At 44.2% G+C, this 13302-nt stretch overlaps 1 protein-coding gene across 1 annotated transcript in view; it reads right to left on the bottom strand.

Moving 5' to 3' along the window:
- Positions 1–10190: 10190 nt before the first annotated feature.
- The window catches only part of BUB1B (BUB1 mitotic checkpoint serine/threonine kinase B), a 57439-nt gene continuing 54327 nt past the window's right edge, over positions 10191–13302 (bottom strand). Inside the window, exon 23 of the mRNA XM_019968503.2 lies at positions 10191–13112. Coding sequence (XP_019824062.2) covers positions 12881–13112 — 232 coding nt within the window. The 3' untranslated portion in view covers positions 10191–12880. The remainder of the gene's footprint in view (positions 13113–13302) is intronic.

Here is a 13302-nt window from a genome sequence, read left to right as displayed (position 1 = left end):
TGCTACTGCTAAGTCGCTTCAGTCGTGTCCAACTCTGTGTGACTCCATAGATGGCAGCCCACAAAGGCTCCCCCGTCCCTGGGATTCTCCAGGCAAGAAAACTGGAGTGGGTTGCCATTTCCTTCTCCAGTGCATGAAAGTGGAAAGTGAAAGTGAAGTCGCTCAGTTGTGTCCGACTCTTGTGGACTGCAACCCACCAGGCTCCTCCGTCCATGGGATTTTCCAGGCAAGAGTACTGGAGTGGGGTGCCATTGCCTTCTCTGTGCTCTGGCCCCCCGTATACTTGGAACACAGTGAGTCATGGAGTTGCAGGGGACTCTAAAATCATCAGCCCCGCCCCACCTTCCTCAGGTGAGGAAACTGCAGCCCCCAGAGATGAAGTGACTCAGCAAAGCCACACAGGAAATTAGAGGCAGTCAGGATTGGAACTCAGCCTTCCTTCTCACAGGCCGGTGATGCTCCCTTTGCTGCCCACGCAGGCCCGTTCTGCTGAAGCCCCAAGAGTGAGGTATCTGTCGTTTAGTCCAAGGCAGCAGCGGTGCTGTCACTGTGGGTTTTTCTGCCTTTTACTCTTGGTTCCCAGGGAGTGGCAGCATGTGAATCGGCCTAGATGGTGTCCTTACAACTAATTAATACAGTCTTTCACTTTTCTCAATTTTACTGTTGAAAATGGTGATGTTCTTAAAGCCTCAAAAGCAACTTGTCTGGTCGGCACCATTTTGGTGAGTCAGGTTCCACTGGATTGAAAGCTGACACCGAAATATCCCACCGAATGGCTTTAAACAAATCATCTGGGGATTGGTTTGGAAAGGCACTGTAATAGCGAAGTCCTCACATTTTCATAGACGAATGCTTCCCAGGCTTTCCTTAAGAATAACAAGTTTCAGAAACAAAGTCTAGGGTTCTAACGTGTGGGAAAAATGCCCTTTTACTGCCAGCTTTTTCTAGATCTTTAGCTTCTTTCCTACACTTCCCACCTCCTTTGTGCTGTGTGTATAGAGGGTGCTTCACGTAGGCCTTTCTGACGGCCGTGCGGGCCTGTCTCCACCTGCCTACACTCGTCAGCACCTCTTGCCAAAGGGCCAGGAAGGAGGAACAGATCTGCCTGCCCCCACTGCCGTCCCAAGCCGGGGCAGGCTCCGGAAAGGAAGGGCTGGGACTAACGAGCAGCTGTCGTCATTGGAGGTCCGTGTCCTGCATTCCAGGGCTGGTGTTGCCTCAGAGGTGGCCCTCAGCCCACAAGCCTCCAGGTCAGAGGTAGGGGCCCCACCTTCAAGAGATTTTCCCAAATGGCTTCCCACAGGGGAGGTGGGGTTCCCATAGCAGATGCCTCCAGAGCCCCCACTCACCCTCCAAGGTGCTGGTAGCAAAAGGGAGAAGGGCCAGCCAAGTCCTGGGGGTCCTGTGTGGAATGGAGCCTAGAAGGCCTTGTCATATAAGGGTGCTTGGGCCCCTTCTGTGCCTCTCCTCCCGCTCCGCCCTGTTTCCCTCCTGTGGGGGTGGAGTGGGGTGAGAACCCCAGGGTAATGGGCACGCCCTGGTGGTGCAGCAAGATGTGTAGAGAATCCCTGACCAAGGGCTGTGAGTGTGACTGGTGGGACTCTCCACCGTGCTCCTGGAGTAGGAGTGCCTGCTGGGCTGCTGTTAAGGATTTTCTCTAGGAATGCTTCTTCAACAAAAGCAAATTGGAAAAACTCAATTTGACTCCAATAGGAATTACTATCCGGAGAAGGCAATGGCACCCCACTCCAGTACTCTTGCCTGGAAAATCCCATGGATGGAGGAGCCTGGTGGGCTGCAGTCCATGGGGTCGTGAAGAGTTGGACACAACTGAGCGACTTCACTTTCACTTTTCACTTTCATGCATTCAAAAAGGAAATGACAACCCACTCCAGTGTTCTTGCCTGGAGAATCCCAGGGATGGGGGAGCCTGGTGGGCTGCCGTCTATGAGGTCGCACAGAGTCAGACATGACTGAAGCGACTTAGCAGCAGCAGCAGCAGGAATTACTATCGCTGCTGGCCGACGGCCTTGCTGCCTGGCCACTCCCCTTCTGGCCTTGACAGAAGGCCCTGCACTGGCCCTCTGACTAGAAGTAAAGAAGGGATGATGAGGCCTTCCGGAAGCCCAGTTTGGGCTGCAGAACCTGCCTGGACACCGATGGGCAGGGCAGATGGGGAGGAGGCTGAGGGGCCACGGTGCAGACTGAGGGAGACAGGTATCATTCCCTGAGAAGCTGTAGCTACAGTCCGTGGGGTCGCAGAGTCAGACACGACTGAGTGACCAAGCACACATGCCTCTGCCACCGCCCCACCCCTCCCAGCCCCTCTGCTTCTGGGGAAAGCAAGAAGAAAGGGTGACAGGATCGTGGCCAGTCGGGATACAGGCCCAGAGCAGACGGCAGTGTTAGCAGATGGCCTGGGAAAGCAGAAGGCGGACGTCACTGTGTATGGCCTTGCCTTCTGGCCCCGCCTGTCACAGTGCTGCTGGGGTCACAAGGGAGGATTTGGAGCGAGTCTGGCGAGGGTGCCTGATCTTGACCTCCAGGAGAGGTTTCCAGGAGAAATAGGATTTTTCAAGTAAGTGAATAGGGAATGGAATTCTTTTTCCAGAATCAAGTTTGTGAAAATTCCTGGTTTCGTGAGATGGAGGTGGCCACAGAAGAAAACATGTTAATCAAGTATATACCATGTTCCAGGATAGGAAGGCTCGGCTCTAACCTGCTTGTTCGATCACTGAATCCTTAAAACACCAAGGGGGAGGTATTATTATCCCAGTTCATACAGATGAGGAGTCTGCAGCTCAGTGTTTCAATAACTTTCCCTGAATCAGCTAGGAGGTGGCAAAGCCAGGGTCGGCGTGCAAGCCCTGGCTCCTGCTGTAACGCCCTGTGCTGAGGCAGGAAGCTTTGGCGTGACTGTTTCTGGGGGACACTGCACCCTTTGGCTGAAGGGAGCCACTCAGTCAAGGTCTGGCCACAGCCTGCTCTGACTGGGCTGAGTGCTGCCTCTGGCTGACTTTCACTGCTATGTGACAAGGACACAGACTTTAACTGAGAATTCAGGAGAGGGTCAGCCCCCAGTCCCCAGTTTAGTGGCTGGCAGCAGGTCCAGCAGTGGTATTTCCCAGAAATGAGACTTCCTGGGAGCAGCTTCGATGGGAGGGGCTGGACGCCCTCTGTCAGAGCAGGGAAAAGGAGGGACTAGAAGAAACTTCACTTGAGACACAGCTAAAAAGAAAAGTCTTCTGTTGGTGACATGGGCACCCCTTCTCCACTCTGGCACATACAGCTTTAGAGGGAGTAAGGCTGGGCTCCGGAAGCTTTAGGGGATTAACCCTGAGGCGTTAATGGTAACATGGGGGCTGGCTCAGAAACTGGTCAGAGCAAAGTTGCAAACTGCCGAGTCCCAAGTGCACAGTGATGGCCTCTGCCATCCCAGGCCCATTGCCCCAGGACAGCCTTCCAGACACACCTGAGCTTCTGCTCAATGAGCAAGGGCTAGTGATAAGCCTGGCAGCACAGGAGAAAGCACAGCAGCAGAAGCACATACATGGAGGGTTCCTACTGCATCAATGACTGCCAAAAAACTCATTTTCTTGAGCACACGTTAGAGACTATGCACAGTGCTAAGCCCTTACCACACATTAACTCATTAAATCCTCCTAACAATCCAATTAATGAGTCCATTCAATAAATAGCTATTGAGTACTTGCTAGGTGCTAAGCTCTGTGCTAGGCGCTAGGGATAACTTTGTGGAGAAGTCCCTGTCCTCATGAAATTCACAATCTAGGTGGGAACTATTATCTACCTCATTTTAGAGGTGATAAATCAGGCCTCCTGAAGTTCTTGCTCAGGTCACTAAGTGACAGGGCAGGGGTTTGAACCCAGGCAACGTTTCAGAGTCCAGGGTGGTGTTTTCCTACCAAATTCTGCTTTTTTTCCCTTCCCAACACCACCCGTGCGCAAGACACTACTGGTCGCCTCTCTCAATCTGTCTCATATCCCCCTTCTGACTTGCTGGAAGAAGCCCAGCTTATTTGCATGTATCCTCTTCCCCTTCCTGTGTGCTCAGGGAAGGGCTCCTCCCTGGCACCAGCTCTGGGGGTAATCTCAATTAGTTTGAACCAATCTTGGTAATTCCCTTCTTTTTGCCAGGGACTTTTTGCCAGGTTTAGACCCTAGGCATGTGACAATCCAGACAGGAGTACAAGTTTGCCGAAGAGTTTTTGGGAAGAATTTCCTTGTGCTGCTCCAAGCTGTTTGGCTTGCTGCGGGAGCCAACTTGGTTCCAGAAGGGGACCAGCCTGAGGACAAAAGCCAACATGCTGAGAATGGAGAAATAGGAAGCGTGGGTCTTCTGTGAATTGCTGGGCTTCAGGCTGGTTATGTGAGATAACAGATATTCTTACCGCGTATGCTAGTTTAGATTTTCTGATTTTCGCAGCTGCAAACTACCTGATACAGACAAGCTCCGATCCCTGCCATGCCTTGATGACCCCCAGGACACCATAACCCATGCTGGCCCTCACTTCTTCAAAGTGTCCCAACACATCTGCACAACTCCTTAGCTCTTGGTCAAGCCTTACCTTCAGATGTCCTTTGACATATTCCCCTCTATATTCTCTTAGCCTTTAACCTATAATATCCTGTTCCACTAACTAAATTATAAACTCTCTGAAGGGAGAGAGCATGCCTCATATTTCTTTATATCCTTCATGGTGCCTGACATTAAAAGTGTATCCTCAGTAGAGTTTATATTTATTGGCTAATCATTTTTGCCACATTCCGAGAGAGTATTTGCTGTCCTGAAGGGGGTAAATGAACATGTTCCAACAAAGAGTAGAACAGGAGTCAACAGGTTGCAGCTAGAAGCCTGAGTGAATAGGAATGTCAGGTATCTCCACTGTGCTGTAGATTCCACAATGGGTTACACTGGCTCTGGCTGCCTCCCGTACCCAGCTCTGGGCTGACTGCTGGGCAGACAGAGATGAATCCACTGCTTGCCAGGAACCATGGGACTTTCAAGTTTAGCAACCATATTGTGTTAATTCTTACAACAGCCCTTAGCACTAGTTTATAGATGGCAGACTGACCTGCCCTGATCAAGCAGCCAGTGTGGAGCAGACCTGGGGATGCAGCCCAGGTTTTCCAGTTCATGAATCGAACTCATAGGACTTCTTGCGTTCTATCTTTCCTTTTTCCTATCAAGCAAGTGGTCACTTTTCATCCACTGGCTCATGGGAGGGATGCAGCAGAAGGTAATATAGAAATGGTTCTGAAAGCCTAAGCTCTAGCAGCAAAAGTCTCAGGAAGAGACTAAATATCTTGGCCTTAAATGGCGTGAGCAGGCCCTGTGCCTAAGCTAGAGGGGTTTCCCCTGGTGAAGGAGAGAAGAGACGGCAGAAGAGCGAGATACATCTACAGATGGCCAGAGGAGAGGGAATCTCATCATGCTTCCCACCAGTGTGGGCAGCAAGACCCTGCCTGATATGTATCATCAGGGCAAACAGGACCCGAGGCAACTTTTACGATTCCTGTGCTCTGAACATGGCTGAGGAGCAGCAGAGAGCTGCAAGCCAGAACTGAAACAGCCCTGTGGGGTGAAGATGGGACTAGATGGACCTTCCTGATAGCTTAGAACTTGGCTGATCTTGAGACTGTTTTCTTTAAGTACAATTATTTGTTGTATTTGGTTTCCTGAAGGTCACTCCCAATAGAAATAACTATTTCCCCTTTAGAATACAGAATATCATGTTTCTTTCAACTGCCTTTATTATATTACAGATTTAGCTGTACTCTGTACAGTAAATTATAGTAAGGTCCTAATCTAGCTGAGGTTCCAATTTACTCGAGAAGTTTCCAGAGGACTTTAGACCATGTTAGAACTAAACCAATATAAACATCTACAAGCAACTGTACTAAAAGCTTTATTTAGTTCTAAATACTCCGTAAAGTAGGCATTCAGGCATCTTTACTTTATAGAGGACAACACTGGCTCAGAGAGAGTAAGTAACTTGTTCATTGCCACACAGCCAGGATTTAAACCCAGGCATTCTGGCCATAGAGGCAGCATCTCTAACCTCCAAGCAGTGGCACCACAGGCAGGGGACCACCTCAATATTGAGGAGATTCTGGTAGGCCTTATGCCTGTGAAGCTGACCCCTATAACGTGAGCACCACATGTAAGCTGTAACTCTACTATAAAAAGACACATGTACAAGCACCTATGCAAGGTAACCAATGGTGTGATGCAGCCGGGAGCTAAGGGGCCACCCCAGGGGCCTACCCCACTTGTCCACATGCTAGGTCGGGTACTGCATGTGCCTGCTTGGGTGAGTTCTGATCGAGTGGCTTTCTTATCTGTTCAGTGACAGGGTAGGTGATCTGGAAGGTCTCTCCTAGCAATGCCAGTTAACTTGTCTGTTCTGCCTAGCTCATATTTCTGCCTGCCTGATTCTTTCAATTCTCTGGGACTCCCTGACTTGCTGTACCACACACTCACTCACCTTTAGCTGTCTCATTTCCTGGAATGAGCCAGTCTCATTGAAGCTTCATGTGTCACCCTTTTCAGTATTTTTATCACTTCATTCTAGAATTACCACGTTTTTTTCAATTCTGTTTTAAAAATGCAAAGGCAAATGTATATTCATCTTTCTGTTCACAGATTTTAATGGGTATTTGTTTTTATGAAATGCCATCCTCACTTTGCTAATTGTAGGACTGAAGCAATTAAATGTATCACATGACCAGGACGGTAAGATTAAAGAAACATACACAAAATGAGACACTAGAAATGAAAGTGAGATGATTCCAGACACATCTGCAGCCTAGGAGAGATTTTTCCTCTTCACCAAGACTCTGATATAACTAGTTTTTGAACTTGTGGCCACATTTTTCACATTTAAATTCACTATTTTTTTTAACTCACTACATATTTAATTCACTCCTAATTTCTAGGACTATATAAAATTAATAGACAGTCCTTTGCTCACAAGGGGTTTGAGAACTAGCAGTGTGATTGGGCAACCACTACTTCCCATGAAGTACATCATGAGAAATGCTGGACTGGAAGAAACGCAAGCTGGAATCAAGATTGCCGGAAGAAATATCAATAATCTCAGATATGCAGATGACACCATCCTTATGGCAGAAAGTGAAGAGGAACTAAAAAGCCTCTTGATGAAAGTGAAAGAGGAGAGTGAAAAAGTTGGCTTAAAGCTCAACATTCAGAAAACGAAGATCATGGCATCTGATCCCATCACTTCATGGGAAATAGATGGGGAAACAGTGGAAACAGTGTCAGACTTTATTTTTTGGGGCTCCAAAATCACTACAGATGGTGACTGCAGCCATGAAATTAAAAGACGCTTACTCCTTGGAAGGAAAGTTGTGACCAACCTAGATAGCATATTCAAAAGCAGAGACATTACTTTGCCAACAAAGGTTCGTCTAGTCAAGGCTATGGTTTTTCCTGTGGTCATGAATGGATGTGAGAGTTGGACTGTGAAGAAAGCTGAGCGCCGAAGAATTGATGCTTTTGAACTGTGGTGTTGGAGAAGACTCTTGAGAGTCCCTTGGACTGCAAGGAGATCCAACCAGTCCTTTCTGAAGGAGATCAGCCCTGGGATTTCTTTGGAAGGAATGATGCTAAAGCTGAAACTCCAGTACTTTGGCCACGTCATGCGAAGAGTTGACTCATTGGAAAAGATTCTGATACTGGGAGGGATTGGGGGCAGAAGAAGGGACGACAGAGGATGAGATGGCTGGATGGCATCACTGACTCGATGGACGTGAGTCTGAGTGAACTCCGGGAGTTGGTGATGGACAGTGAGGCCTGGCGTCCTGCGATTCATGGGGTTGCAAAGAGTCGGACACGACTGAGCGACTGAACTGACTGAACTTAAGTCATGGAGAAGTCAATTTGATTAGGGGACAACACTGCTAGGGAGCCGAGACTTTGCTGTAGGAACCTCTAAAGAGCAAGACTATTGGAAGTAGTATGCTTTGATGGAAAAAAGTATGTTTACAGACATTTAGCCTGAATTTATTAGTTTGTTCTTTTCTTAATCATACTATGTCAGTTTGTGGAAACTCAATGAGCTTTTATACAAAACCTATAAAATGATTTTTGTTTTGAAAAGTCAAATTTTGTCATTCAAACCCCAGTTCAGACATAGGAAGTTGCAATAGTAGGAAGATGATAATTTTAGAAAGAGTATTTTGAATAGAAACATTATAAAATATTTGAACATGTATGGATTTTTAACATACCAAAGATGAAAATTTAGATATATTATCTTCAGTAATGTAAAATTGCTTTTACTCTCTTTTTAATTCCAAATTAATCTTGTTTTTATATATGGATGATGCAGTCTCCTAAATTTCCTGCTTAAAAAACAGAAACCCAACATTTATTAGGGCTTTTTGTTTTTTTAATGTACAGAAGGGAAAAGATGACAAAACCATAGCCCATAATTTCTTAGCCTAGATTATCCCACAGACATAAAAGAAGTGATGAGAATGTTCAAAGTGCTCAGAAGTAAAAGCCTTTATTCATTCCTCTCACTGCCCCTCTCCTCAAAGACAACCACTTTTTCCCCCTCAGTTTTTTTTTTTTTAACATAAGCTGAAATGTGTGGAATTATACTTTCAAAGTCTAACTCAGGTTCTGCCATCTCTACAGGCTCGTGCCAAATTGGAAGATTTGGGCTTCGGCACCAATGCCCAAGCACCACCGCCATCTACAGAAATGGTCTGGTTTTACCTCTGCATTGGTTTCGGGCGCCTCTTCTGCCAGGCTTGGCTGCACTATTACCCCAGTGGGACTCATGAGATTTGGAGGCAGAAGGACAGCTATCACATGCAGTGCTTCATCTTTGAGCATCTGTGCCAATGCTTAAAGTAAAATCTTAGGGAAAATTTCTCAGATTTAAATTAAATAAATATTGCCAAATCACCTCCTAGTAGTGTACCAATCTGCACTCCCACTAATAACATCTGAGTGTTTATTTCCACTCATCCTCACAAATACAACATTCAACCATTTACTATGTGAATGATGGACATTTCACATTTATTTTGCATTTTATTTAATTAGGAATGAGAGTGAACAACTCACATGTTGGTCATTGAAATGTTTTTAGTGAATTGTTCATGCCCTTTGTCTATTTCAACTGGTTTTCATTTTTAAAAAAATTATTTGTACCTTAGGTATAAAATAGTGCTTTGACTGTGCTCTAAGCACTGGGGTTAAAACAAAGTAAATCCCTGCCCTTAAGGAGCTTAAATTCTAGTAGTGGGATACAGGGGGAAAGGATAAAATATATTTCTATATATGCTATGGAAAAAATAAAGCAGGGTAAAGAAAGACAGAGAGTGACAGCAGAACAGCAGTGTGTATAAGGGCGGGTGTGGTGTTTTGTACAGAACAGCCAGGGAAGGCCTCTGATAAGGTGGCAATCTGAGAAGACACCTGAAGGGGAGTAGAGGAGTAATGCATGTGAAGTTATGGGAGAGAATATTCCAGGCAGTAGAAATGGAAAGCTAAACGTTCATAAAGAAGGAAACTAGTTGGCATGTTTAAGGAAGAGTAAGGAGGTGGGCATGCCACAGTGGAGTGAGGAAGGAAAAGGAGTCAGGGAAGAGGTGAGGGAATGGCCAGGTTAGACCTGGTAGGGTCTTGCAGGCTGTGAGAAGTCTTCCCATTTTGAGCTGTGTGAGACTAGAAGCCACTGGAGGGTTCTGCTTTGACTGGAGGTGGGTGGGGGGAGCAGAGAGACTAGTTATAAGACCTTGCGATAATGCAAGTGAAAAATGATGCAAACATGTGGCCAGTGATTATTCCTAGTTTGAGCTTAGAGTTTCTTTTTTTCGCGGGGGCAAGGGGAGATCGGTGACTACATTAGGTTTTGTTTTTTATCTATTATAGTAATAAATAGCAATCTTCTTGGTTTATTCTTGGTTTTATGTCACAGACAAAAAATTACAAAGTCATCTAGTATATTTTCAGCTTCTTACATTAATGCTTTTGATCTTTTTTTTTTTGTAGGTAGCTGTGAAACAGGAAAGACTACTGCATATAGCAGTGCAATGTATTCATTGCACAAGGGTACCAGGTTGAGAGGGTAAGTGGGGACTGAAATCCAGCCAAGCTATGGTGCATAGGAAGGGACTGAATGCACCAGGAGGAGGAGCCTTTTTCTAATGTGCACAAGCATGCTGTATGAGTTAGGGATTCCCAGGTGACTCAGTGGTAAAGAATCCACCTGCGAAGGAGATCTGGGTTCTATCCCGGGGTCAGGAAGATTTCCTGGAGGAGGAAATGGCAACCCACTCTGGTATTCTTATTTGGGAAATACCAGGGACAGAGAAGCCTGCGGGCTACAGTCCGTGGAGTCGCAAAGAGTAGGACACAGCTGAGCTTGCATGCATGCTTTATGAACTAGTGCTGGTACTGGTTCATCCTCTAAGTTCAAACTCTAATCCATGCTTCAATACCAGTTACCTGGACTGCCACCTTTATCCTATTAAATATTTGTAGCTTCTTATATCTTTGGTGGAACCAAGAACCTCATTAAGATTGAAGTTTGCCATACTAAATTTTTTTTTTTAATGCATTTTCCTCACTAGGGAAGTCTTAATTTTAGAAGCCAGATTGGAAGCAAATTTGGTGTAAGAGTTGGTGAGGCTGGAGGAAGAATTCCTCTTTTTCCAAAGCAATAGAAAAGAAGCATTTCTTTGCTGTCTTTGCTTAAAGATTTTAGCCTAAATACAAGAGTCATTTCAAAGAGTTTTCTGCTAACCCTCTGAAAGGCTTTCTTATCTATCTTGAGATAACAGCCCAACTAACAGTCAAAAGTCCTAATGCTCCAGGAGCTCTTTTCATTTCCAGATTCAGGTTTGGCAGCAGAGCACCATGACTTGGGTGGAAGCTTTCTTGTGCAACTGTCACAGGGGGTGAAGATGCTAACAGTAGTAGAAAATTAGTGGATGTACACTTTGTGAATGGTGAGTCACTGTATTTCCATGGTTTCTTTTCAAACAAAAGTGAAAATCCTCTTTTCAACTGTGTTCTTTTCCCCTCAGGTCCATCGTTACACTATCACTGCCTTAGTGAGACAAGAAATAACCATTTGAAGGAAGTCAAATAGAGGCTTCCTTCTCCCAAGACAAACAACATAAACTATAAGGAAGAGGCAAACACACCCACTTTATAGTTTTATGCTCAGGCTAAGAGAAAACGAAGACATCATAGGTCCTAACTGATCAGGTACTATTTTCTTCCCTCTACAAAGAAAGGATTGGAAGGGATGGGGAATGCAGGAAGAGGCGGCAAAACAGTTCAAGTTCCCTAATAAATTAACTTCCTCAGAGTTCCCTCCCTCTCCTCAGAGCAGACTTTCAGAAATAAAGCTGTATCCATAAAGCAGTGCTTTGTCAGTCATGCTGTCAAGGCTGCTGAAAAATTCACTAGATGGAAGCTAAGCCTATGTTAAGAAAGAATCTAAATTTACCATCTAGCCTCAGAGTAATGACTTTACATGTCAAAGTGGTGGGTTGAGAAATGAGAGAACAGCAGAGGGATAGATGGGTTCAGTTACATAAAAGGTACAGTATATAATTTTATATCTTTAGTTGTACAAGAAACAAACATGAAAATGTATCAAAAGTCATATTTTGGTTAAGAGCAAAAATTTCTAAGTTGATTATCCTTCAGATGCAAGTCATGTTTCAGTGCTTCAAGTATATATGCTTAAATATTTTTAGTTAAGATATACTTAGAACCTTCTGCTTTCCAGCAATTTTAGAGCAGTAACAGTGACAACTAGAGTTAAAAAAAAAAAAAAAACACAGGCACCAACATAAGAGGCACATTTGATAATTTTGATATTATGATATGAAATAGTTTTCACTGCCCTTTCTACGGATTTTCTTCCCTATCTCCAAACCTGATATAATTCAAGCTTGTTTAGTGGTCTAATACTTCATCTAGACCTATGCACTCCCAAATGATTCCTTGTGTCAAGTCATCTTTTTATTCTAATATTCTGCCTCTTCAAATTTTTCAAATGAAAAACCTTCTTCTAATCCTTCATTAACCTTGCCCCTAACAAGTCATTTTATATGTAACAGAATGATGATCATTCCGTTTCTGAAAGGTTGCTAAAGTCCATTCAAAATCCTTTTTCCCCTAACTCACACAGCCCTTATCAAGAGGCCCAGCAGCAACAGCACCACTAGATTATATAAGAAGACCAAGGGTCGTGGTGGATAAAAAAATGAAAACATTAAGACATAATAAAAAAAACTTTACCACTTGAAACTTAAGAAAATTTGGCCTTGTATAAACCATTTTATCTACTTTTCAATCTAGACCATCTAGTGGAAAGTCAGGAACACCTACAGGAATGGTTGGCTATTCTGTATTATTATGATCCTATAATAACAGTTACAAGTCTAGAATACACAAAATTCCATGGTAAAGTAGCTCCTGTCTGCAAAATAAGGCTATTTATTATCTTAGTTGGCAAAAAGTAGATGAGATGTTAGAAGCACAAATTTAACAAACACTATTTTATTATTTACAAAATACATAGTGATCACAAGGATACATGTAACAAATTACAAATGGGAAAAGTACAAGGAAAAGTTGAGGCAAATGTGTTAAATGACAGCAAGGTACCCATTAATATTGAATCTATTTAGAATAAAACTGTTCTTTGTTAAACTTAGTCAAGGCCAAGAGTAGGTACATTGTTGAGAAGAAAATGCCAGTTACGTAGAAATATACTTCTATCAAAAACTAGAAAAGTATTAGTAGTGTACCTAAATTAAATCACAGCATATACAGATCCAGTGTTCCATAGTACAACCATTGATTTTAGGCAGGAATCTGTGAGAGGCTTGACTGCCTATCTTGCTGGAAGAGGAAAGCCCCAGGACTGATTAACTTCCCCACTTTCCAAAAAGCTTTGTTCAGGTGACTTTGGAATGTGGTGTCAAACACCCCATTCATTTCTGCTGCAAGTTCCCCCAGAACAGACACTGTGGACTCATCACTGGCATTCAGAATCCGCAAAAAGAATTTATTCCACAATTCACCATCTTTTAGCCTAAAAATATATAAAACCATTTTCATCAAGATTAGGCATATAGGAGTTTGAATTCTTTCTGTGTTTAACTCAATGGTATATTTATGCACCAACATGGTTTAAGGTAATACCTAACTCTAGGGTTAGAGATCACTCAAGCAGTGTCCTTTGAAACCGCAAGGTGAAACTACAAAAAAAAAAAAAAAAAAAA

Source organism: Bos indicus, chromosome 10 (assembly GCF_029378745.1).
Source record: "Bos indicus isolate NIAB-ARS_2022 breed Sahiwal x Tharparkar chromosome 10, NIAB-ARS_B.indTharparkar_mat_pri_1.0, whole genome shotgun sequence".
Taxonomy (NCBI): domain Eukaryota; kingdom Metazoa; phylum Chordata; class Mammalia; order Artiodactyla; family Bovidae; genus Bos; species Bos indicus.
This window is presented reverse-complemented; position numbering and strand designations above follow the sequence as displayed.